General features: G+C 46.8%; 1 protein-coding gene across 4 annotated transcripts in view; it reads left to right on the plus strand.

Moving 5' to 3' along the window:
• Positions 1–1,312: 1,312 nt before the first annotated feature.
• LOC146863539 (uncharacterized) overlaps positions 1,313–27,529 on the plus strand; it is a 243,864-nt gene continuing 217,647 nt past the window's right edge. The window contains exons 1-3 of one of the 4 annotated variants that reach the window (XM_085642998.1): positions 1,313–1,618; positions 7,915–7,966; positions 20,662–23,734. In XM_085642998.1, the coding sequence (XP_085499124.1) occupies positions 21,705–23,732 (2,028 nt within the window). In that variant the 5' untranslated portion in view covers positions 1,313–1,618; positions 7,915–7,966; positions 20,662–21,704 and the 3' untranslated portion in view covers positions 23,733–23,734. Of the gene's footprint in view, positions 1,619–7,914; positions 7,967–20,661; positions 23,735–27,529 lie in introns of those variants that run through there. The other 3 variants (XR_014978275.1, XM_085643000.1, XR_014978274.1) reach the window with 3 other exon arrangements.

Genomic DNA, 27,529 nt, shown 5'->3' on the forward strand with positions numbered 1-27,529 from the left:
GGCTGCTTTGGGTACCCATTCTGGCCCTGGTTCAGTCTTCTGGCCAATTCCTATAAAGGAAGGGAGAATTGTAGAGGATGTGGCATTACTGCAAGAGCCACTGACTTTGGAACTGGGGATCCAGGCCGAGTCTTTGCGTTGGGTCAACATCCTGTGATTCTGGGCAAATCACTTAGTCTCCATGTGCCTAATAAACCTGAATGTGACCTTGTATGATTTAACTGGTTCTCATATGAAGCAAGCCAATACTTTTCAGTCAAGTTCCAGCTCTGCCAAGGACGATGCATCAAATGTTAGACTAACGCATTTTAATGCTGGTGTCTGCATCACCGCACTAAAATGCATTAGTCACACATCCGGGACCACCCCGACCATGATGTGCCGCCGTGCTACGAGCACAGTAGCAGAGAGAGCAGTGTGCTGCCAGCAGAGAGCGCACTGTGACGGCGAGCCTTGTTTACTTTTTGCCAGTCTGTGATTACTTTGTGATAGGTACGAGCCGCAGGGAATGATTTCCAATAATGAAACACAATGAATCTAGCTGAACCAGTTCCCAGGGCTCTGTCAGCAATAACGTGGGTCTTCTGAGTGTCAGTACCATGCATATAAACAATTTCACTGAAAAGTCACTCATAATGACTTTCAAATTATGTAAATGTCACGTATAGCGATCTGAAACCTTGGCAGTTCACGCTATATAAACCTGCATAAAATAAACTAGTCGGCAGCAGCGTTGACATAAAGACGAAGCCCAACTGATGTAACTGTGTACCTGTTCTGAAACAATGTTCTTCGTCATGTTCTGAAACAATGTTCTTCGTCATATAAAGCGCTCTGATACCTCTGGGTCTAGCCATAGCTATGTAAAACTTTTCAAATAAATAAATAGCTCTGCAAGGATTGGGGTGCTCTGTGTGCACCTCCCTCGTCTGCCCTCTGGCTGCTCATCGCACGTGGACGGAGAAGAGCTCATGTTACCGCTTCTTCTGCCTCTTCCTTCCCTGCGCATGCTCAGGAGAGACGCGTTGATTCCGTGCGCACGCTCAAACACTTCTTCTTTGCACCGAGCCATGTTTCTTCTCTGCGCACGCTCCAAAGAAAAGAGGGGTGTTTCTTCTCTGCGCACGCTCCAGAGGCGTATTGCGTCTTCTGCGCACGCTGTAGAGGTGTGTTGTTTCTCCTCGCACGCATGCGCGGTTTCTTTTCCTAGCTCGCCTGTTGTGCAGCCTTCCTACTCCGCGCATCCTCCGTGTGCGTGTTTCGTGCGCATGCGCGCTGGTGTCGGCTGCTCGAGGATGCAGTCTGCGCATCCTCCGTGTGCGTGCCCCGTGCGCATGCGCGCTGGTGCCGGATGCTCTGATGCTGATGCTGCTCCCATGGTTGGCTGGAGTTCTTTACACAGACTCTTATGTTTGGATCAACAAAGGGAGGCTGAGCTGTCCTCCTCTGCAACGCAGCAGCCAGCCCACTGTTCGGGCTCAGTCGAGACTGCTCTTGACGGCAGCATGAGGAAAGGACTGCCGCCCACTCAAGTTCAAGCACCAGTCCAGGCGCCCCTCACATGTGCACCCACTGGGCCCTCGAGCTGCACATGCTGTGAAGCAGATCACAATGAGAAGTAAGTGGCTCCTCAGCTAGGGTGACCAGATTCTCAAAACAAAAAACGGGGACAGGTCATAGACATAGAAGTAGGACTAAGGTTTGCCGTAACCATCGACATAAAAGTAGGACTATTTGACAGCTGTCATAGACATAGAAAAAGGACTACAAGGACAGCTCCCTCCGCAGACCGAGATGAAGCATTACAGACGATATTAGTTTTTGTCATACCTCATGTGGGCTACATAATGACAGAGATTGTCATCAGACTTGCAATTATACATCTTGGAAGATCATGAGGGGCCTAATTCAGAGTCCTGCGGTTAGGGTACTTCATCAGAAACTTGACTGACTACCTTGTCTGCAAAACCCTCTGCTTGCCCACTCTATTTTGATTAGGGTAGGCTGCCTGCGCTCCAACGGCATTGCCCCTTCAGGCTCTGCTCACGGAAATTTCACTTCGACCGCCCAGCAGAGTATGGGCAGTTAGAGTAAAGGCATCAGACGGTCTCAATTATTTCGAGTGAACAATATGATGTGCCCTTCTTTCCGTCCATCACTGCCCAATAGAAACTAGTGGTCACAAACAGAAAAACAAATAATCATACCCAACACCAAGATATAAAACACTCGGGGTGTGGGGGCATTTTTGTATTGTTTAGAATAATCTTCCACTTTAGAAGTTTGTTTCGAATAAACAAATATGTTTGGAGCGCGGTCATCAGAAACATGGCGGGCATGCACCAAACTTTTTGAGCAACAAAGATCACTGCAGGGCTGAAGGTGTTCTCTTGATAAGGTGTCAGGCCAGACTGATGGAGGCAATGACCGATGGCTGCCACGTCATGATGACATAGGTTACGCTGCGTGAAGAAAGAGAAGGGAAATCCAGAGAGAAAATGTCTCTCTTCAAAGGATTTCCCTTCCTGCTACAGCGCTCACCAGGCGCGCAACACCCATTAAACTCAAAGGGCTTCAGCCCCCCCCCCCCCATCTCCCCCTCGTGTGTGGCAGCCCGGGATGAGACCGCTTCCCGGGCATGCCAGAGCACTTCACAGGTCTTTAAAAAGACTATTTGCATTTAATGAGGCCTCGCTGTTGTTTCACCCCTTCTAAGAGCCCCTGCAGCTCCACTCTGCCTAGATTCAGCCCCCCCCCCCCGAAATCAGCGCCACTCTGCCTACTGTTTAAAGATTCAGCCCCCACCCCCCCGAAATTTTTGCTTAGCCCCCCCCGAAATTTGGCTCTAGTTGCGCCTCTGGCGCTCACCACAGTGAAGTCACACGCAGTGAAAACAGAGCATGCGCGCGGAACAGTAAAAAACCGGGACATTTCTGTGTTTAACCCGGACACTGTTCTAAAACGGGGACATTTGACTCACTTGGAGAGAAGTGTCGGGACACGGGGACACTTCTCTAAAAACGGGGACCGTCCGGGGAAAACCGGGACGTCTGGTTACCCTATCCTCAGCTGGTATGTGCGGAGATGAGAACAAAGAAAGACCGTACTCAACCATGGCCTCACTGAAGGAGCATCTTCTGCAACAGTGACACCGCCTCTGCTCTGAGCTTGTGCTGTCCTCGGCCAAGAACGCCTTCCCTCAGCAGAGACACCCCCCACCTGGTCACTCCACCCGAACCACAATAACTTCAGACCACTACAAGTTTGTGTTTTTTTTGGAAGAATTGAGGCCGCGGTTTATTAGGCATTTTTAACTTACAAGCGATCCTTTACACAGCATTATTTTGTCCGGAGAGCCTGTGTCCTTACCCCATAATCTCTGCCCTCTGCCTTGCCTTCAGTGCAGCTCACCTTGCCCTGGTGACCTATCACCTGGGGACGCAACCCTTCCCTTTCACTCCGGGCAAGCCTCTGCTTCCAGCCCGACCGGGTAACCTTTTACGTGCGGTTGCCACACACTCCTTGGGTAAGCGCCTGCTTCCAACCCAACCGGATGACCCTTTGCCTTCCAGTGCCCACACACTCCCGGGTAACCAGCCGCTTCCCACCCAGCCGGGTGACCTTTCACTTCCGGTGTCCACACGTTTCCTTCCGGGTAAGCGTTTGTTCCCAGCCCAACCCTGTGCTTCTTCAGTCCCGTTGCGTACCCTCTTTGTTACCTGGGCAAGCCAATGTGCTTCCCGCCCTCCAACCTGGTTGACTGTTCCCCTACCCCTCTCTGCAAAGGTGACCCGGTAACCGTTACACCACTTCTTCCATGCCACAGGCTCTGACCTCCGTTGCGTAATTAATTGTTTACTTCCGGTTCACCAGAACAAAGGGGCTTGAGGAGCTTGCCAGTGCCCACTGGGTCCTGACTGCCCCGTTTGCGGTCTGTGCCCCCTTCCCAGCCTGTTTCTTGAGTCCTCTTGGATCGCTTTGTCATTACCACCGTTAATCATCTCAGATCCATTGCCGTTCCTCACATCCGACACCCGATGACCTCTTGCAAGTCCTCCCCGTTGACCCACCCCTCCCCCCCAATTCTTGCTCCTAAGCGGGTGGGTGGGTCTTCTCTTTACAAATTTCCCAGGACAAAGAGGGCCTTGTGCCCTGGGCCCACCTTTAAATACCCCTGCCTCCCTAACACATTCCTACCCTAGTTTCACGGCTGATCTGGGCCAGCCCTACTACCAGCCCTATCCTCTGGTGTTCCTGCTTCCTTCACTCCTCTCCCTTATCTCTACCCAATCCGGTCCTTGGGGTTCGGGCTCTGCTCCCCGGGGGTGGCCTCCACTGAGGCCCCCGGTCCCACTGAGGCCCCCGGTCCCGCCACTTTCCCCCTGTTCCTGGGGAGTGGGGGGCCGAACCAAGGGGCATTGTTTGTCTTGAAATATTCCCCTCTGGAAAGCAAGCCTTGGTAGGAACTAGGCATGACTTCTCTAGATTGAGCAAACATCGCTGCTCCTTGACGACTCTGCAGACTTCCTGGACCTCGAAAAAATCAGCTAGTCATCCAGGTATGGAAATAACTGAATTCCCCTCGCATGACGGACCTCAGCATCACAGGAGTTAAATCTTATTAAAAACTCTGTGAAACAATGAAAGGCCAAAACGTAGTACCTGATACTGGTAGTGTTGATGTAGAACACAGAAATGCAGGAACTTCTGAGGATTGGGATGCATTGGCACATGCACGTACACACCCAGCAGGTCTAGGGAAGCCGGTCAATCCCCCGGACAGATGAACGGCAGACTCTCTTAAGGAGTCGTTATATTGAGCTTAGTATGAGGAATGCACCAGCTCACATTCTTCAGATCCAAGACAGGCCTGAACTTTTCATTAAAAAGGATCAAATAGGTACCCCTTCCTCTGTGGTGCGTTGGAACTGATACAGTTTCTACCTTTACCAACAATTTCTGGATTCCCTCTCTAAAGGCCTCTTGTTTCTCTGGATTTGATGGGACCGGGTCTCCGACAGAAACATTCTGGAGGCTATGCAGAGAAACTAATCTGAAAACCCTTCTCTACTATCTATAGGACCCATTGATCCCATATGGAGTTCTTCCAGACATGTAGAAAACAAGAGATTCGACCACCAACTGGTAATGCACTCCTGTTCAGATAGTCAGGACTTGGTTGTGGGCTTACTTGAGGAAGCTGCTTACTGGGATTGGGACTTTTCCCGCAGAAGGGCCTCCCCGGCCTCACCTCCTCCCTCGAAAGGGCTGACTTGCTTTGCCCTGAAAAGATGAACTAAATGCCGTTCTGGTGCCAAAAAATCTTCCTCTTGTAAAGTTGGCTGGGGCCGAAAGTGTTCTATCCTCAGTCGACCTCTTGATCATCTCCTCTAATTGAGATTCAAACAACTTATATGCTTAAAAAGGAATCTTCATCAATAGTGCTTTTTGCGAGGCTTCTGCCTTCCAGGATCTAAGCCAAATTTGTCATCTGGCAGCTATAGAAGAACCAGCCATGGATGTCGATGCACTCAAAGTATCATCAAAGATGTCTGACAATAGGCAAACTTGTTGTTCCATCATTGCAAATGCTAACTAGGAAAACATCAAAGACACAGGTCATTGACAATAGGAAATAGATTTACCCAAATAATGGCCAGGAGACAGTCAACCCTGTAGGACTGAGAACTGTCTCAACCTGTTGCACGGGAGACAGCTCCTTTTATTCACAAAAACCACAATGACTTCATGCATGTTACCTTACACAAACATGTAATAAACAAGTCACAGAATAGGACAAGTCAAGTATATATTTCCACATACCCCACACCACTTGCATTAGTGACCTTGTGCCTACCTGATCAGTTCCCCTTATCCTGCAACCCTGATAAAGCTTTGAAGCTCATTATCCTTTAACCTGTCCTCTAAAGTGTGTGTCATTCTGATGTTCTCAGGGTCTCCTATCTAGTTTGAAACACATCTCTTTCAAGAGTGGAAGTGGTGGTACATGCTTATGTGCTGTAATCTTCAATTCTGTCAACCCGTGTTAATTATGTTTCTCTTTTTAAATGAAACTTACTGATCTTGTGTTCTGCTCTCCCCTGAGCCTCCCATCCGTACTCTGTGTCCTTGTGCAACCTGGGCCTACATAGTCCTTTAATTACCTAGAGTTTTACAGTGCTCCTTGCGGACAGCGATGGTGGTGGTTGTTTTTGTCTGTCTAAGATTTCCTTGCATTTTTTATTTTCCTTAACATTCTTCCCTGTGGTTCATATTTCAACTACTTCTTCTAACTCCTGGTCCGTACTAAATGTAAACTGATATGTGTTCCTCAAGGCATCTGTTACCTGTTCTGGTGATTCCGCTATGCACATTCCTCACACTTTAGTGCTAACTCTTTTCCAGCATGCTATTACTATTTGAAAGAAACTACATCAAAAGCAAAACCACAATGATTGGCAACAAGGCCTTAAACAGTACTGACGTCCAGGATGGTAGCCCATTAAACCAACCCATAAACCATTCATCTGGGGCACCTCCTCCGCTCACAATTGTCTTTTCCAAACTGTGCAGAGTTTGTATGGCCTCCGTCAATGTTCCATCGCTCGTATCATTAGCAGGGACATATGTACAGCAAGCAGTCCCTATTTTGGCAGTCCCCCCCCCCCCCCCCACCCCTCAATTGCCGTCATCAAATCTAGCACACACCTGTGCTGTATTGGCATCACTCTCATGGCTCACAGTTCTTTCTTCACTGAATTAAATCCATCTTCAGGGGCTCTCATCAGCTCCCACCTAGTTAGCTGCAGCTATCAGGCGGTTGCTTTTGTCTGAATAAACAGTAGACACTTCCAAAGAACAGCTGGGCATCATTGAACAGCCTGTGAACCCGGGGCACATTTTCCCAGACAGTAGTGCCATAATATTCTGCCGCTCTTTTCTTCCAATGATGATAGAGCCGGGTAGTCAGACAGATCATGGGATGGTCATGGAACTTGGAAATGTTCACTCTTACCAGGGAGGGGGTGTGCAAGCTGACCAAGAAGCAGAGTCCATTCCAGTCCGGAGAAAATTGGTCATAAGCCAGGTCTCTGTATTAAATCATTAAACTCCATCATACTGGAGGTGCCCCGCTGCATGTTGGCATTGTATATTGTGGTGCTGCAGTTGTGGTTGTACCCACACTTATAGAAATATTTCCTAGGAAACATAGAAAAAATGATCAGTTTCATTGTATGCACAGGTTTCATCTTCTCTCCTACCCATTTATACCCCTTGGCATAGCTGTCCAATGTTTCACCTGCACTCAATTGATTCCTTGCTCTTCTTGTGCGTGCCATTTCAGAGAGACGCTGCTCTACAAACTAATGTGACGTTCCTATGCCATTTTCACTTGACAACGACTGAGGGCTGGTCTGGAGGCGCAGTCAGGCAATTTCATCTTGTAGGCTAGTTTGTAATTGTTGCACTGCATTGGTGGGTAGTTTTTACCAATGATCCCTTTCTCTAATATCTTTTTTACCCATCTTGAATCCCGAGGCCTCTGTCCCCTGAGCTCAAGTTCCTTAAATGTGTTTTGAATGGCCTGAGTGCCCCTTAGTATTTGTATACTGTCTGCGTTTCTTTCATACTTAGTGGTGTTAACAGCTATCTCGGATGCTGCTTTTTTGTGAGCTGGAACTGTGCTTTAACCTTACATTGACATAGATGTATTTGGCATCCAACCACCTTTGGAGAAACTTCTTTAATAGAATGTAATCTCTCGGACCCTGTGGCATGGGGTTTCAGTGAGCACACGAAGCATGAATCATTTGAAGTTTCTTTCGCTGTCATGTGTTGGTACCATATATTATGCAATAAGTTAACATGAATACTATGAGATGCCTTGTTATGTGTAACTCTTTCTCTCCGCAGACTCATGACATTTTGACCTGATCTGAGGTATGAGTCATTGTCAAAGCGCAAGGTAAATAGCAACATAAAAAGACATAAAAGGAAAAATAAATCAGAAATGCAAAATAAAGCAGAAATAAATAACTGTTGATTTGCAGAGTCGAGAAATTGTTCCACTTGTGCATTGGATGGAGGGGTTTTTACAGCTGATCCTCTCTTTTTCCTTTTCTGTCTGTGGAGGTGTCTGATGCAAGGCATGGTCCAGTCGAACATCCGACAGGTGGATCCATGGCTACCTGCCGCCCATTTTGATCGCTGTGGGGGTACTCATTGCCTTTGATTTTCGTGTCCTTCCATTTCCAAACAAAATTACGGTTGTACAAGAGTACGGTTGTACACTTGTTGGCCAACAATTACGGGACCTGACTGGTGGGCTGCAGTGGTACACTTCTCCTTCTTTGATCTCTGATTAGAAAATAACTTTGCAGGGCCGTTCAGGCGTTCCACAAAGCCATTACTTTGGGGGTGATAAACAGATGACAGTCTGGGTTTTATCCCTAAGGAGGTAGAGATGTGTTGTAACATTGTATCAACAAAGTGAGTGCGTTATCAGAACGGATCTCTTCTGAAATGCCCCACCTAGGTATTTACTTCTCTTATCAAAAAATTGGCTGTCACTTTAGCATCATTAGGTACACATGGTCCTGCTTTCAACCATCGGGAGAATGGGCTAACAACTAATATAATATACCTGTAATAATTGCATCTGTCAATCATGTCAACAAATCTAAATGCAAATTTTAAAATGCATATGTTGGGCATGATATTGTTGAAGTAATCACCTCTAGTTTGGGTTTGTTGCTGCATTGTTGATATACTGCGCATTCTGCAATGTACATGTAATCATTTCACTTAATAGAGGAATGAACCTGTCTGCTTGCAGGGTTGCAAGGAGATATTCCTATGCGGTCTGTGCTGGGAGGTGTAGTTGATGGCTGTGAGCAACAGTGCTTGTGACATCACTGGCTTGCCTGTGCTCTCCTGCCTATAAATAACATTTGATGCTGACTGGGTGCAGCCTCGCTGCTCCCACAACTCACTTTCATGTGGCAGGGCCTGTTCTTGTAACTCGCGCAGATGCAATCTTGTTGTCTCTCTATAGGGAGGTGGTAGTTCGACAGTAGGCTGTTTCCTAGTTGTTATCATGGTGGAGGCGTAATCACCAAATAGCTGAGATGCTTTTGCCGCCTCTTTTGCTGCCCAGACTGCGAAGGCATTATATGAGGTCTTGCTGGTTAGTGTGCACTGCACATTTTATCACCGTTACTTTGGAGGCTTTTATCAGCTACAATAGTAAGTCTTTGTGCCTTACTGGTGACCCATCAGATTTGAGAAATCTCCTCCTTTCCCATCTGTGAATACCGGAGTGTATTGCAGTGGTAAAATATGCTGAGTCTGAGTCACCTCTAAGCCCTTGGCCTGGTGTAGTGCTTCAATGATGCCCTCTAATTCTGCTGCTTGTGGCGAAAAGTGAGTAGGCAGTGACTACTGGCTTACAATGTGTAACATATCAGAAGAATGCCGCTGTTCAGCCCTGACAACTGCTGCTCTGGAATGTCTGATTCCTGTTTCCTGATCTATGAAGGAATTTAAGAACCATCTGCAAAGAGCAGGGTAAATCAATCAATCAATCAATCAGCCATTTATAGAGCGCACTACTCACCCGTGAGGGTCTCAAGGCGCTAAGGGGGAGGGAGCAGTTACTGGTCAACAGCCAGGTCTTGAGAAGTCTCCTGAAGGTCAGCAGGTCCTAGGTCAGCCGCAGGTGGGCGGGGAGGGTGTTCGGGTGGGGTGGGTGTTCCATTTCTTGGTGGCGAGGTGGGAGAATGATCTGCTGCCAGTGGTCGTTCGGTGGTTGCGTGGGACGCTGGCGAGGGTGAGGTCGGCGGAGCAAAGCTGGCGATTTGGGGTGTAGAAGGACAGTCGTTCGTTGAGGTATGCTGTTCCGGTGTTGTGGAGTGCTTTGTGAGCGTGGGTGAGGAGTTTGAAGGTGATCCTCTTGTTGACCGGGAGCCAATGCAGGTCTCTCAGGTGGGTGGTGATGTGGCTGTGGCGAGGGAGTCTGAGGATGAGGCGTGCGGAGGTGTTTTGTATGCGCTGGAGTCTCTTCTGGAGTGTAGCCGTTGTTTCTGCGTAGAGGGCGTTGCCGTAGTCCAGCCTGCTGCTGACGAGTGCTTGGTTAACGGTTTCCCAGGTTTCGGTGGGGATCCATCTGTAGATCTTGCGGAGGGTGTTGAACCAGTCGGAGGAAACAGTGTTGACTTGCTGGGTCTTATGGAGCGTTGAGTCCAGGATGAACCCCAGGTTGCGGACGAGGTTGGTGGGTGTCGGGGCAGCTCACAGCGTGACCGGCCACCAGGAGTCGTCCCATGTGGAGGGAGTGGAATCGAGGATGAGGACCTCCATCTTGTCTGAGTTCAGTTTCAGCCGGCTAGTCTTCATCCAATCTGTGACTGCCTTCATTCCCTCGTGGAGGTTGGATTTGGCGGTGGCCGGGTCCTTGGTGAGAGAGGATCAGCTGAGTATCGTCGGCAATGTTGAGGTGGTGTGCTCAGACGATGTTGGTGAGTGGTGCCATGTAGATGTTGAAAAGGGTCGGGCTGAGAGATGATCCTTGGGGTACGCCGCAGGTGATCGTGGTGGCTTCGGAACAGAAGGGGGGAGGCGGACTCGCTGGGTTCTACCGGTGAGGAAGGAGGTGATCTAGTCCAGGATTTTGCCTCGGATCCCTGCGTCGTGGAGGCGTGTGCGCAGGGTGTGGTGGCAGATGGTGTCGAAGGCGGCTGAGAGGTCCAGGAGGATCAGGGCCGCGGTTTCGCCTTTGTCCAGTATGGTCCTGATGTCGTCAGTGGCGGCGATGAGGGCGGTTTTGGCACTGTGATTGCTGAGGAAGCCGGATTGGGAGGAGTCCAGATCCTCCAGGAAGTGGGTCCGTTGTCTGTTGGCGATCTTCTCAATGACTTTCGCTGGGAACTGGAGCAAGAATATGGGTCGGAAGTTCTTGAGGTCCGCCTGGGTCCGCCTGGGATTTCTTGAGTAGGGCGTTGATCTCGGCGTGTTTCCAGCTCTCTGTGGCAGGTGGTGGTCTCGAAGGAGCTGTTGATGATCTTTTGGAGTTGGGGTGCGATGATGGAGCTTGCCTTGTTGAAGATGTGGTGGGGCAGGGGTCAGAGGGTGAGCCAGAGTGGATGGTGTTCATGATTTTGATGGCGTCTTCGTCGTTGTGCCAGGAGAGCAGAAGGTCGGTGTGTTTGGTGGGTGTTGAGTCGGGGGGTGTTGGCGTCTGCTGCCGGCGTCTGGGAGTTGAAGCTGTTGTGGATGTCTGCGATTTTGCGGTGGAAGAAGGTGGCCAGGGAGTCGCAGAGTTCTTGTGACGGCGGTACGTCATTGGAGCTGGGGGTGATGAGTTCTTTCACGATGATGAAGAGCTCTTTGCTGTTGTGTGCGTTGTTGTCAATGCGTTCCTTGAAGGAGGTTCTTTTAACGGCGCGGATGAGATGGTGGTGTTTGCGTCTGGCGTTCCTGAGGGCTGTGCTGGTGTCTGGTCATTGCGCCACTGCTTCTCGAGTCTTCTGCAGGTGTGCTTGGAGTTCTGGAGGTCGGCGTTGAACCAGATGGCTCTCGTGTGGGGGCGCCTGTTGGAGGGTTTCCTGATCGGGGCGAGGATGTTGGCGCAGTCATCGATCCATTGTCTGAAGTTGTGGGCTGCTGCATTAGTCTCGGAGGGCTCGGGTGGAGGGTCTCGGGCGAGTGCGGTGATGAGCTGGTCTTTGTTGAATTTTTTTCCATTTGCGGTGTGGGATACGTTGCGGTTGGTTGTGTGCGGTGTGTTTCTCGAAGGAGAAGTGGATGCAGTGGTGGTCGGTCAAGTGGAGTTCGGTGGTGTCGCTGATGGTGACGTGGTTGCTGGCGGAGAAGATGGGGTTGAGCGTGTGTCCGGCGGAGTGGGTGGGTGTCGTGACGAGTTGTTTGAGTCCGAGGTTGTCGATCAGCGTTGTGGAGTTGCTGTCGTTGGCGTTCTCGAGGTGGAAGTTCAGGTTTCCGAGGAGAATGTAGTCTGTGGAGGTGAGGGCGTGCGTGCTGATGAGGTCGGCGATGGTTTAGCTGAACTGTGGTCGGGGCCCCGGGGGTCTGTAGATGAGGGTTCCTCTGAGGGTGGTGTTGTGATCGACGTGATGGAAGTGTAGGTGTTCGGCCATGCTGCGGTCATCTTCGCTGTTTGTTGAGATTCTGATGGTGTTCCTGTGGACGATGGCGATTCCTCCTCCAGGTTTGTTGTTGTTTCGGTCCCTGCGTGTGATCTTGTACCTGTCCGGGATGGCTATGGCAGGCGCCGAGGAGGTGTTCATCCAGGTCTCCGTCAGCAAGGCGACGTCTGTAGCGGAGGAGTCGAGCAGGTCCCAGAGTTCGACGGCGTGCTTGTGGACTGAGCGTGTGTTGAGTAGTATGCCGCTGAGATGGTTGTGGCGTGCAGTGTTGGGATGGGCAGGACTTGCAGGTGTGCGCTGGCTGGTGTAGCTGCAGTTTCAGCAGGTAAAGCGTCCGTGGGTGAGCTTCGGGGTGGCCTGGAAGCAGGTGGAAGTTCGGTCGGCGTTGAGTGCGTGGAGGGTGTTTGCGTCATAGCGGCGTCGGGTCTTGTGATGGTCGCGGGGGCCAGGGGGTCTGGGGCAGGGCGCAGTCCAGGCGCGGACGGGTGCAGACAGGCTTGCCTTAGGCGCACCCTCGGCGCGCCAGCGGCGCGCCAGCGGCGCGCCCACTGTCCGTGTCCGCTGCATGACCACGCAGCGGTCTCCATTTGTAGGGGCGGGAGGCAGGAACCAGAGGAGGGGAGGCGGGAGCCGGGCTGTGCCGGGGGGATGGGCCGCGGGGCGGTGGCGGCGGGAAAAACGGCGGGAGAATCGGGTGAAACACCGAAGGAAGGCAGGAAGGGACCATAAGCAAAATTACATGTACAACCACCAACAGTACAGTACAATTATACAGAGTAAAATCACAATCACAACAGACAAGAGTCACCAGGCTGATGGGGGGACAGGGGGGGGAAGGGGAGGCGAGGTAGGGAACAGGCCGGCAAAGGGGCGGGTTGGTGGTGGAGGCTGCAGGCGCTGCTGCTCTGCTCTGACGTGCTCAGAAACGAAGCAGAGCGGTGAACCGGCGGAGCTGCTAGGGGAGAGTGCTGACCTGGACCGGAGTCTAGGTGCCACACACACTCCCCTGCAGCGGTCGCCATTTGTAGGGAAGGGGACGGGAACCAGAGGAGACGGGAGTGGGGCTGTGCCGGGGAGGGGCTACGGCGGCCGGAAAAACGTCGAGAGAATCAGGCGAAAGACGCGAAGGAAGGCAGGAAGGGACAATAAGCAAAATTAGATGTACCACCACCACCACCAACAGTATAGTACAATTATACAGAGTAAAATCACAATCACAACAGACAACAGTCACCGGGCTGATCGGGAGGACAGGAGGGTGGGAGGCGAGGGAGGGAACGGGCCGGCGAAGGGGCGGGCTGCTGCTCTGCTCTGAGGTGCTCAGGGACCAAGCGGAGCGGTGAACCGGCGGAGCTGCTAGGGGAGAGTGCTGACCTGGACCGGAGTCTAGGTGTCACCCAGGTTGCTCCCTGGGATAGCGTTTTCTCCACCCGCACTGACTTCATCAGATATATATGTGCCAAAGTCATGTACCTGTTCATTGTCAATATCTGGGTGTGCAAACAATGTTACTGGATTGACTGTGTTACAGCCCACCGCTAGCAGCGATGGTAGTGAAAGTATCACGTTAACCACAGACGTAAGTAGGAAGGAGTTCCAAACTTACAGGGGGGCTGAGAGGAACTAGAGAGAGGAGTACACCTTCCCAGGTCTTTGCACTATTTCACCAGAAGTACTCCCCACTATCAACCCAACATGAAGTTGTGAGTTGTATTAGAACAGACCTAGAGTTCCCAGATGTTGAGGTCCCTAGATGAAGTCAGGGCAGGACACCACTGTTAAGTGGGGAAGGAGGCAACTCCTTTTGTTTTATATTCCCTCACACACCCTAGTGGTGTCATGCTTCATCATCGGGACACCTCGACGCCTATAAGTCGAGGTGGGCTCGACCATATTCCAGGGAGCTCTTAAGAAGATGTTTTTGGCCAGGGGGATAAAGATTAAAAACCCACAGCAGTTCCCAGTATCCCTTTTATTCTTGGAACTGCCGAGGGTAAGGATAAAATAAAGTTATGGGGTCAATGGGGATTTTATGGTCCTATGACCCTATAGCCAACATGTTTCAGTCCTATTTAGCCCCGTGAAGGGTGCTGGACTTTCTTCAGGGCGGGAAGTAATGCCCCCTGGAATGGGTATGGGGCAGGGAATTTCCCTGCACTACTGGGGATAAGGGCAACTAACGCTCCTTATCAATTCACGTAGACAAATTAGTCTTATATGTCACTCCATCTAGTTAGAGAAACAAAGAGAAAAAAGAAAGAAAGAGACCACACATTTTTTATATATATGGAGATCCAGGACTGTTCGTATCTACAGGCGTACGTCTCAACTCATTAGTGGTGAAACCAACAGACATATCCAGGTGGCGGGTGAAAAAACACTCTTAGTTTCTCACACGCTCCTATCTGTGTGTTGCCCGGTTTGGTGGCGGCATTACACCGCATCCTATCACCTTTTGCTCTTAGGTGTACTTCTATGCATATTGATCTAACACCCGTGTAATTCCCTTGTGGTAAAACACTATTAAAATATTCAAAATCGCCGTGGTTTTTTATATATTTAACATGATCACGTAATTGCATGCTCACCTTTCACGTTCATGCATACATCTAACTGTTTCATACACTCATTCTTACCCCGTTTTGGGAGGGGTATCGACTCCAATTGGAATACCACCATATGTGGGGTAGCCCTATAGTCAGACACTACATGTTCGTTAGCGTATGTTCCATCAACCGCCCGAGATTCGAGTATCCCGAGTTGTTGTTCAATAGTAATGGAGGGGGCCAGTAGCGTAAAGACACACATAGAGAGACAAACAAACAAAGACATAAGCACATAACAGTGTCCGTAAGAGCTTTGTTTGATGCAGGGTCCCAACAGGGGGACCAACTGCTTCCTCATACCTTATGGTTGTAGTCAATGTTCAGCATTACTCACGCCATCAAGGGTCCTGCCCCTCGTATCAACCTGTTCGGAGGTGGGTCCACTGCTTGGAGTGCTGCTTTGTTTCCCTGTGTCGTTATAAGTACAACGTTTGTGATTGGATATTGACCCGTCTGCTTCCGCCTCCCGTATCCGGCTTGGACGAAGGTCGAAAGGATTCATGGGGGTTGTAGTATTACTCACAATGCGCGTCTAGTGCGGTTTTTTTAAACAATTTCTATTTAAAGAGACTGAGCTTTATCAGTATATAGAACAGACATTATTCTTATCTAAATACATTTTATACGGGCTGAGAATCTAGCCGTTCTGATTGTGGCGACCAATATGGTACTCGTGAAGAAAGGAGGAGATAATTTTAAGCTCGATGTAGCAATCTAAAGATGTTGTGTGTAATAACCTCCTGTCAGGATTGTTCTGTGGCCGGTAGTTCATCAGGATGTCAATTGTGCGTAATCTCTAACATGTATTCCGCGATGGAGTGTATTAGGGGACATCCAGTGGTCCTTTAAAGATAATCCTGGTTGGCATTATTTATGGGAATTTTCCCTCGGAGAACTTACTTATCTGAGTAGTTAATAGGTCAAAAGTAATTAACTTATTTTATTGAAAGCCATTGTTTACAGGATAAAACCTACAGAGTACTGTCTAGTCTCAGTTGTTTGAAGGTCAGGCACGACCCTATACCTGGGATATTAATTACGGGGACGGGGTCTAGGTTACTATTCCAGTTCAAGGGTTTGGTCCTGACTCATTTCTAAGTGTCCCTAATCTTTAAAAATCTAACCGCGACTTTCCCCATAGAAGCTAACAGGAGCTCGCGGCTGTGTTCACACACTTCACATGGCCCCCGTGGGTCCCCTGTGTCACTACCTTGGGTGGTTCCTTGGGGTCCCAGTGATTCTACAGGCTCTAGGCCTTGTGTCTAGTTAAGTCCTGGTTCTTATACCACTATTTTAGTATATGGTTTGGCTCGCCCCTAGGGCCTAATGTGTATTTGTGCTATTTTGCTGTGATTATTGAAGTGTAACTTATGTGTTTTGACCTCTAATCTCATAAAGAGACTAGGAGGGTGTGTTTAGTAATAAATACAGATATTTTATATATATACCTGGTGTGGATATCTTTCATTTAATAACTCAAGAGATTATAAACTGGTAAAACAAGCTGCTTTACATTCCTTCAAGACTTAGCCTGAGGGCTGCTCTCCATAGCTACCACTAGGATAGCTTTCAATAAAGGTTGTCTTTAACCTATAACAATAAGGGGTTGTTTGGACTTATACAGGGTGCCCACTATAACTAGTGGACAGCATACATCAGGCCAACTTCTCACGATGCGCGCTTTATAAAATCATTTCAGCCATTCATTCATTCATTCATGTTCCTGATGCTTTTTTCCCTATCAGGTATCACTCTCCTCACAGAATTGATTATTAGTTGTTCCAAATAATGCACTTTTGTTTGTACGTATTGCAATTTGTCTTTGTCTACTTTGTATCCCTTCTCTGCCCGCTATCAAAGGAGACTGATGGTGTCTTGTCTACATATATGTTCTGTGGGACTGCCTATCAAAATGTCATGCACATATTTCAAAAGAGTACTTTTACATTGGATGTTTGTTAAATCATGTATCACTGTCCTGTTGAAGATGCTGTCGGACTCACAATACCCTTGGGGCAGTCTCAAATATTGGTACTATGTCCCTTTGTATGTAAATGAGGTCAAGTATCTGAGTTTGGGTGCAGTGGGATGCTGAAAAACACATTTTTCAAATAAATCACTGAAAAGTGGGTGGAGTAGGCGGGAATGTTTGTCAGAATCACTGAGGGGTCAGGTGCCACTGGAAATTCAGGCACCACTATGTCATTCAAGGGGCAGAAATCCTGTACTATCCTTCAAGTTCCCCCCTTGCCCTCCTTAACTGGGAAAATAGGGGTGTTCCCAGGTGAAGTCCTCCTCTGCTGAGGGATATTAGAGCACCCTGGGCAGTATTGCCCCTTGTTTCAGAGCTATCCATACAGGTTCTGCCCCTTTCATTAGGACTGCAGCATGTGGTCCCTTGGTTCACAAGGCCTCGGGTATTCATATCAAGTCATTTTCCCGAATTGAACTGTATTTCACATGTCTTGACACTGTAATTTAATTTCTTTATTTTATTTTATTTGAGGAGTTTTATATGGCGCTAGCCAGACCCAAGGGCATGGGAGCGCTTCACATCAGTTTTTGAGCAAGATTCATACAATAAATCAGTATTCTATATATAGGTTCGGGAGTCCGAGTGTGCTGAGCAGTATTGAGGTAGTACGTGAGTGCTGAGATAACCTCATAGAGTGCACGTTGTCTTAGGGTTCAACCCCTTAGGTAGGTTCGGAAGTCCAAGTGTGCTGAGCGGCATTGAGGTAGTACGTGAGTCCTGAGATAACCTCGTAGAGTGCACAATGTCTTGGGGTTGATTCAAAAAAGCAGTGTTCTATATATAAGTTCGGAAGGCCAAGTGTGCTGAGCAGCATTGAGGTAGTCCATGAGTCCCAAGCTAACCTCATAGAGTGCACGTTGTCTTGGAGTTGAACCACTTGGGGGGGGGGGAGCAGTTGGGGGTTAAATAGCAGGGAGGAGGTAAGTCTTAGAGCTACAATGTCTGGGAGAGACAAGCGAGCAGTAATTTGTGTTTAGATGGTGGCTATCCATTCGGGAGGGAGCGGTTGAGGAAAAGGACTTTTAGGTGGACTTTTAGGTGTTTTTTTAAATTTTGTGAAGGACGAGATAGTCCTGATACCGACTGGGATGGCGTTCCAGATTTTGGGCGCGTTTCCGGCGAAGGACCGTGCTGCAGTTTTTTGTTTGCGTGTTTTCATAGGGATGAGAAGTAGGGTGCAGGAGCTCCTGAGGTCCCTTGTCTGACCAGCCCTCTTGAGTTTAGCGGCCAAATACTCAGGTTTTCCTGAGTGCAGGGCTTTGTGGGTGAGGCAGGCAGTTCTGAAACTGGCACGCAGTGCGACTGGGAGCCATTTTAATTCTCTGAGTGCTGGTGAAATGTGGTCGTATTTCCTGATTCCAATGAACATTCTAGCTGCTGCGTTGTGAGTAGTTTTGAGGGGAGCTAGGTGAGATTTTGTTGTACCAGCGAGGGTGGCATTCCCATAGTCGAGTCTGGATAGCACCAGTGATTGGGTGGCTTGTTTGAGGTCGTTGGTTGGGATGAAGGGTTTTATTTTGTTTAGTAGCTTCAGGTTGACGAAGGTACTCTTTGCGGAGTTCTTGATGTGTTTGGCCATGTCGAGTTTTGAGTCTAGGGTGATTCCTAATGATTTTGCGGAGTGGTTCACAGTGTGATTGCCGTTAAGAGCATCCAGAGCTTTTAGCCATTCTGAAATGTGGGGGTTCTCTCCTTTGTTGGAGATGATGAGGATTTCGGTATTCTCTTGGTTACGTTTAAGTTGGTTAAGCGATAGCCAGTGTTGGATTTCTTGGAGTGACATTTAGTCTGTGAATGTCATCTATGGAGGAGGTTTCTAGATAGATCTGGGTGTCACCTGCATAGAGGTGGAAAGGTATGTTAGCATTTTTTAGTAGGGTGGTGAGGGGTTCCATGTATATGTTGAACAGTTGAGGTGAGAGCACTGAACCCTGGGGGACGCCCCTGTTGACGGGGTGTAGGTCGGAGGTAAAGTTTTTTATTTATATCCTTTGTGAGCGACTGTGTAAGAAGGAGGAGAACCAGCGTAGGACCACCCCATCAGCACCTACCCTTTCTTGCAAAGCCTTGATGAGAAGTTGGTGATCAACCGTGTCAAAGGCTGCCAACAGGTCTAGGAGAATGAGGAGGCAACATTTAATTGCATTCTAAGTGATGTCCATTTCAAACACCACTTTTGTGGTCAATGGGTTGTCCTTAAACAATTCTTCATCTGATAAGTCTCCTAACTTAACTCCTGGGCCCATAAATACAATTGATTCCCACAGTTCTGTCAAAGGCTATTAGTATTGTAAATCTTGATCTAATCTCCAGGGCCTGAATGTCAAATATCATATGTTCTTCTTCCACTGGGTCCATGGGCGTCATACACCTGAAAAATAGTTCATTGGTATTTGCACTGTTTACCCTGGTAGTGCTGGTGTCTGTGCTATTAGCAGTTCAGGGTGGACTGTTCCCATGAGGAACAGAGTCAAGACTGATTTACATAAATAAATAATCTACGTCCATTGATCGAGAGGTTCGGGACAGATGTGGCACACTGGAGGGGCCTCCCAATATCCCTAATGGGTAGAGCCGCCCTCGTTAAAATGATGGCCCTGCCCGCTTTCTTCATGTCCTACAAAATACCCCATGTAGGGTTCCTCCTGACTACTTTCGGAAGATAGGGAACTATGTGGGCTCCTATAGAATGGGGGCAGCTCTAGAACTGCCCTTTCAAAGCTACAGAGGAGGGTGTATGAAGGGGGGCTGCAGTCCCAGATATTAAGAAGTACTACTGGGCAGCACAGTTGAGTACAGTGAAAGCATGGGTGTATGTGGATAGGGAGGAACCGGTATGCAGGGTTGACTGTCAAGTGATGGGCGGCAGAGGCTATCTGGCATTACTTTACCGGAAAAAGGGCTTGAGACAGTAGAAGGCGTCTCCTCTGATTATGTTAGGAAACAAAGGGCTATACATAGAAAGTGGCATCCTTGCCTCCGTTGAGATTGTAATCGCGCAACCATTGTTTGTGTTCTACAGATAGCTGAGCCGCCATATGGATGTAATAATAAACACATTTGTACTCCGCTCGTAAGAGGCCAAGGTTGCGTGATAGGATTCTCACCAAGCGTTTTGTGTCAACAAGGTTGGTTTTTCTGCGAATACCAATTCAAGCGTCACAAATGCAAAATGTGTGTCAAACGTTAATGTGGCAAAGAGAAGGCAACTTTAAGGAAAAGATTTGTGTGTATGCAAGAATGGTATTATTTCCTACTGGGCCTAACTAGGCACATGCCAATGTGTGCTGCAGAATGCAGTACACATGCAAAGAGAAAGTACAGACGAGAAATAAAAAAATAATTCTCCAATTTCTGCAAGCCTTGGGTAGGGGCACCATTTTGGCTCAAACCCATGTTTATCTGTATTAATAGAAATGGGTTTGCGTCAAATGAGTGGATGGATGCTTGGGAATGCCCATGCGCCATCCAGGTAACACCTCCCCAATGTAAGGTAACTCAAAGTTACCTTTTATTTTTAAAGAAAGCCATGGAGTCAAATAAATTAGGCTTTGCATGACCTTGTTAATCTCAAAATAGATTTTGCATTCTGCTGCTCCAAAAATGGATGCAACCCCAATCAAAATCTTTGTAAATCTGGGGCTGATTCTCTTGTATTTTTGTTTCAGTCTAAATGTGTAACGTGGTCATTGGCCAGTGATGTCTAGAGGTCTGTTTTCCATGCTGTTGGTTTAGTCAAGGTATTAAAAGTATTCTGTTTTCTATGTTAATTCTTACTGTGATGACTAGTTTTACCATATTTAAGTTTTTCATTGGCTTTATTGCTCTAAATCTTTTTTTCTGATGTTTACTCTGGAAGGTAAAAGAAAAACATTATGAAAGGAATCTGAAGAGATTGTCATGACAGCTAAAGCTCCATTAAAATGTTCTCAGGCAACAACCAATCGAACCCGACTTGGAAACACGAACATTAGAAAAATGTTATGCACGGTGGCGAGAAGTTAACTTACTGAAGGAATTCTGCAAATGTTTTTGATGTGAGAAGATATTTTAATGCACACAGTTGTTTCCGAAGCAGAGCACGTACCTGATGCCCTTTCCCACTGTAAGGAACTCTAACAAGTCCGATCTCATGCACAGTAGAGAGCACATGCTCTGCATGTGACAACTTTGATGTAAAGATGACCGACTAACTGTGCAATATGAAATCAACTAGAGGCCAATCCTTGAAGAGGCAATATGAATGAATAACTCTAATTAGACACCAGAAAACTTGCAGGAAAGAGTCTCATTTCCTATCTGCAGATCCGTATAAAAGATATTTGTCTGATTCCCGTAAGGTGAGGATGTTGCCATTCTAGATCAATGTAAAAAGGTGTCCACCGCTACCGATGATGGTGGATTGGTTAGGGTGGTTCCACCGTTGCTGAACATTCAAAACATAAAACATTTAAACACAATGCATCCAACCTGAAGAGACAAGCCGAGCGAGCCACACTCTCAAGCATAGTCCATATGAACATACTGAATGAGGGAAGAATAATCATTAAAACATAACACACAACAATGGAGAGCTTTATAAATATTCTGAATGAAAGGAGCAGGTGATAAAATATCAAAGGATTATGGTTAAAAACCATATGGATATTCTGTATGTGACACTTCTTTCAGTCAAAGGCATTCACTAACTATACATCAGAACTCGCACTGAGAGAGACCATATGAATGTTCTGAATGTGGCGAAGATTTCAAGATATCATCTGAGCTATTGGAATATCAGATAAGACACACCAGAGGGAAAACATATGAATATTCTGCATGTAACAATGCAAAGAATCGTATGAATTATTTAATCCAGCATCCGAGAACTTTCACTGGGTAGAAATCATGTAAAGGTTCTAAATGTGTTCAGGCTTCATTCAAATTAATCCTCCAACTGTGCATCACAAAGAGCTTACTGGGAAGAACCCCTATGAATGTTCTGAATTTGACAAGACTTTCATAAGAAAGTTGCCACTATCCATTCATCAGAGAACTCATACTGGGAGCAACACCCATAATTGTCCTGAATGCCACAAGCCTTTCATGAGAAAGATGGCGCTCTCAGTATATCAAAAAACTCATACTTGGGAGAAACAATATGGATTTTCTGAATACGACAAGGCTTTAAAGTCATCACAAGAGGTATTGCAAGATGAAGTTAAACACAGCAGTGAGAAGCCTCATGAATGTTCTGAATATGATCAGGCTTTCATTGGAAAGAGTAATCTATTTTTACAGCAGAGACCTCACATTAGGAAGAAACCATATAAATGTTCTGAATGTGACGAGGCTTTCACACAAGAGCGTACACTATTCTCACATCAAATAATCCACACTGGCAAGAAACCATATAAATGTTCTGAATGTGATAAAGCTTATAAGCTAAGAAGCGAGCTATCAGTGCATCAGAGAATTCACACTGGAGAGAAACCATATAAATGTTCTGAATGCGATAAGGCTTATAAGATAAGAAGCAAGCTATCAATGCATCAGAGAATTCACACTGGGGAGAAACCATATAAATGTTCTGAATGTGATAAGGCTTATAAAATAAGAAACGAGCTATCAGTGCATCAGAGAATTCACACTGGAGAGAAACCATATAAATGTTCTGAATGCGATAAGGCTTATAAAATAAGAAACGAGCTATCAGTGCATCAGAGAATTCACACTGGGGAGAAACCATATAAATGTTCTGAATGCGATAAGGCTTATAAGATAAGAAGCAAGCTATCAATGCATCAGAGAATTCACACTGGGGAGAAACCATATAAATGTTCTGAATGCGATAAGGCTTTTAAGATAAGAAGCGAGCTATCAGTGCATCAGAGAATTCACACTGGGGAGAAACCATATAAATGTTCTGAATGCGATAAGGCTTATAAGATAAGAAGCGAGCTATCAATGCATCAGAGAATTCACACTGGGGAGAAACCATATAAATGTACTGAATGCGATAAGGCTTTCACAAGAAAATATGATTTATCAATACATCAAAGAATTCACACTGGGGAGAAACCATATAAATGCTCTGAATGTGACCAGGCTTTCAGACGGAAAGGTTCACTAGCCACACATCAAAGAATTCACACTGGGGAGAAACCATATAAATGCTCTGAATGTGTTAAGGCTTTCAAGACCAAAATAGAGTTATCAGTTCATCAGAGAACTCACACTGGAGAGAAACCTTATGAGAGATTATATATTTGTTCTAAATGTGACATTACTTTAATTGGAAAGAGTAATCTATTGTTACACCAGGGAGCTCACATTGGGAAGAAACCATATCAATGTTCTGAATGTGATAAGGCTTTCAGACAACAAGGTAAACTATTCATACATCAAAGGATTCACACTGGGGAGAAACCGTATAAATGTTCTGAATGCGATAAGGCTTTTAAAGTTAGGAGTCATCAGGAATCACATCACAAAACACATACTGGGGAAAGACCCTTTAAATGTTCTGAGTGTGGCATGGCTTTCACACGGAAATGTGTTTTATCAATACATCAAAGAATTCACACAGGGGAAAAACCATATAAGTGTTCTGAATGCGACAAGGCTTTCAGACAGAAAGGTACACTAGCCCTACATCAGAGAACTCACACTGACGAGAAGCCATATACATGTTCTGAATGTGATATGGCTTTCAGATCAAAAAGAGAGCTATTAGTGCATCAGAGAACTCACACTGGGGAGAGACCCTATAAATGTTCTGAATGTGACATGGCTTTTGCAACAAATGGTACACTGTCTTATCACCAGAGGTGTCATACGGGGGAGAAACCATATACATGTTCTGAATGTGACCAGGCTTTCAAACGTAAGTTTACACTATCCCTTCACCTGAGAGCTCACACTCAGAGTAAAAATATACAAATGTTATAATTAGGCCGTCCTGTTTTCAGTGTTTATGTTTTTGTGGATTACAGTGGTGTTTTCTTATTGGGTTCCAAACCTTTTTATATCAGTGTTTAATCAGTGTTTAAGCAGTGTTTATTCAGCTGCCTAAATCCCAGAATAGACAAAATATGTTTTCCAGTGTTTATAAAACATGTTGTTATAAAGAGCGTATTTAATATAAAGGTGACCAATGCATGCTAGATAGTGAGTTACCATTGACCGTGTGTCCAGTGGACGACGTTAGACAGTTTTAAGCATAGAAAGTTTGTATTACACTCTCACTCACCCTCACACCTCATTACCCTCCCTCACATCTCCTTATCTCTCACACTCTGTTAGGACTCTCTGGTGTACAGTCCTGTTAATGGATTAAGTAAAAGTGCTATATTCAAATCTTTTTGAAAATTCTATAACTCAGTTGGGAGTCATTCTCTTACTCCTTACTTAATATTATGGCATTTTAGGGGTGGACAACCCTGCAAGCAGCACAGCACCTCGTCAACTCGTTAACATTTTTAATTACACTAGATTAATTTGCAGCACTGCATTCTAAGGCTGGTGAAACTTGATGATTTAGGCTTGCTCACCACTGCTTTTCTGCACTCTTTGCCTAACTACATTAAGGTGGTGCCGCTGTTGAGTTTACATTTGTAGCTGCCATAGAAATATCTAACTTTAAGTCAGTCCTTAACTTTTATTAGGCATCACATTGTATTCTGAAATTTGAAAGTTTGCTTTTAACATTATAATTATATGTGCCATCAGTAAAAAGAGATTTAAAAAAAAAACATTGTAATTATATGCTCGCAAATCCCAGCAGTAAATTGCAGTTGGGTATAAAGTCATGATTAGCTGAAGGTATCACACTTAACAATGGGACACGTTTGTCTTACCTGGTGCTAACTTGGAACTTCTTGCCCTGCCGTGAGGGGAACAGCTTTCATCGGGGGAGTCCTGTCAGGCGGTCTCCTGCGCTCCTGTGTGATTTCCGCTGCCGTGAGGGGAACGGCTATTACGAACTTCACTTTCCAGCATCCCTTGCCCCGGGCGCCTGCCACATACGCAATCGGGCAGCGCCGGGGAGGGATTTAAGGCCACTGGCAGCCCCGCAGTGCGGGAAGCGCGCGGGCCGTGCCTGGGCGAAGCCCGGTCCAAGGGCGGGCCTGTCCTTGCCCGTCACTGCCAGGAGGTGCCAGGCCAGGGCTAACCCTCTATTATTTCGCCCGCCAATACCAACTGGGACATCCAATTGAGCCCAGCAGCAAAGGGATCTGATTTTGCTCAAAGGTACTGTTTGCTTTGGAAAGTTACTTCACTTGCTGTATTTCTCCCTAGAAGGTTTAATTATGGGCAAACGAAAAACCATGGAGGGGCTGGGGGGGGGGTGGGCGGCTCAGGAATGAACGCTATGCATGGCCCTAAGAAAGCCAAAAAAGTTAAGAAAAGCTACAAGAAGGTGTCCAAAAGTGACACGATGGACCGTATCGAAGCTTTAGCTGAAGACTGTGAAAATATTTTGATGGGGGTTCCGGCAGTAGATCAAGAAGCAAATATATTAGAGAAGGGGGAATTGGGCAAATCGCACAAAATAGATTCCATACATATACCAGAGATGTTTCGCAAGCCTTCTGGCCCAAGAGGCGTACAGAATACCCCCTCCTCGGAGATTATTTCTCTTTCCCAGCCATCGACCCAGTCTCTTTCCCAGCACAGGCCAAACCACTTGGAGCCCACTGTAATAGTGTGCACCAATAGGTTTGCGACCTTAGCAAATGAACCGGTCCCTCACGAAATTTTGATAGCTAATAGCCCTGTGGAAACTGCCTCGGGGGCCCAAGCAGACGATGGCTTGGACACAGTGACTCCACAGATCTGAAATTGTCTATTAACTTACTAACAGCAGAAGTTAAGGACTTAAAAGCCCTAGTTAAAAATCTGAAATCCTCCTTAGAACTGTTAATATCGCATCATACTTCCCTAAATCCAGTTGCCCCACAGTGCGTAATACAAACGACAAATAAAAGGCAAAGTTATTATAAAAATAACGATGGGGTATGCTCTCAGCCCACTCAACCAGAGCTCCCCACTTTAAACCACAAGGTAGGGCCACTCACCGAGTCTGCGATAACGACGCAGTGCAGGGGACCATTTGGTGTATCGCCGGCCCCAACCCCTTTGAGATCTCCGGCAATTACGCACGATAGAGGTACACTAGGTGTTCCATCTAGCGGCCTCTTCCCTTCTTTTACATCCTTAAAGCGGTCAGTCCTTATGGTTAACGTTCCTAAGGTGGTGGGCAAGGAACATGAGGACTCACTGATCAACAAGGCTACACATTGGATTAGGCATGTTAGAGGCTGCTACTCAGTAGTAAGAGAGGATATAGTGAAGGCTACTAGGCACTCACATCCGGCCCAGCGATTGGATACTATTGAGCTCATCTTGACATCCCCGCATTTAGCAGAGGGACTTCTGACTTTGGATTATAGATCTTGTCCCCCTGCTACTTCGAATATCCAATTTAGACATCCGTCTATGATAGGCATTACAGCTTTGGGGGATAAAATTATGAAGCCTCCTAGGGGATCACCTCTTGGGAATGACTGACTGACGAAAATCTCTAAATTGCCAGCCTTTCCCATATGTGACCCCGACCTATCATTCTCTCATGGTGCTCTTACTACCATTTCTATCCCTCAATGCCTAAATACCCGGGTGTTTGCCTCAGGGCTCGCAACAACGAGCCCTAACACTAAACCCCCCCCCTTTACAATCCGACTGTGCCTATACTCAACCACCTGGCGAAAAGGGGCCTGCAGAATGAACAGCGCAGGCTTGAAGATCCTCTCTTGGAATATAGCTGGCCTTTTTAGAAAGCTTTCTCTTCCAGATTGGAATAAGCTTATTGAAGGCTATAATATATGCATATTCCAAGAGACGTGGTGCAAGATTGAGCACCATAAAGTAGGATTTGTGTCTTATTTTGCCCCAGCAGTATCACCACAAACAGGAAAGGGTCGGCCATCGGGTGGGCTATTGGTATGGATAAGTATATCCTTGAACTGGTCACTTAAACAGGTTCAATGCATTTCCCCAGACCTCTTAAAATTGACCATCCGGGAGAACCAAGGAGGAAGAACCCTTGTAATCTTTATTGTATATGTTCGGGGAACCAAGGGAGGTACTGAGTCACCAATAATTGCTTCTTTGGAAACTGAGCTCTCTAACTGCCCCATTGATTCACATATCCTAATAGCAGGCGACTTCAACTGTACTTTTGAGCCTCTTGCTATTGAGGATATGTTAGGTATCGAGGAGGACGATGCAAAACGAGGAATTCCTCCATTAAGCATCCCACCGATAAAAAGATGGACCAAGCTTGCTGTCCAACTGAATTCCTTGGCCATTGAATATGGGCTAAGAGCAACTAATGGTAGGTCTCTTTCTGATGCAAACGAGACACATACCTACAATAGGCTGGGCTGCTCGTCGCGGATTGATTACATTTTTTTAAATTTCAATCTGTGGCAGTATTTAATAGATATGGAGATAATACCGACAGTTGACAGCGATCATAATCTACTCTCTTTAACCCTAAAATCCGTGTGGTTACCCAAATCTGGTGGTTTTTTACTAGAAGATCTAATGCCAACAAGGGAAGTAATTCCCTCTAACTGCAACAGGTACTTGAAATGGAACAGGGTCCTCCTAGATGAAGGGAAGCTATGCGCCATTAAAAGAACAGTTGCAGAGGCACTGAAAGAATTGGGAGGCGATTCCTT

This window comes from Triturus cristatus, chromosome 2_2, assembly GCF_964204655.1.
Source record: "Triturus cristatus chromosome 2_2, aTriCri1.1, whole genome shotgun sequence".
Taxonomy (NCBI): Eukaryota; Metazoa; Chordata; class Amphibia; order Caudata; family Salamandridae; genus Triturus; species Triturus cristatus.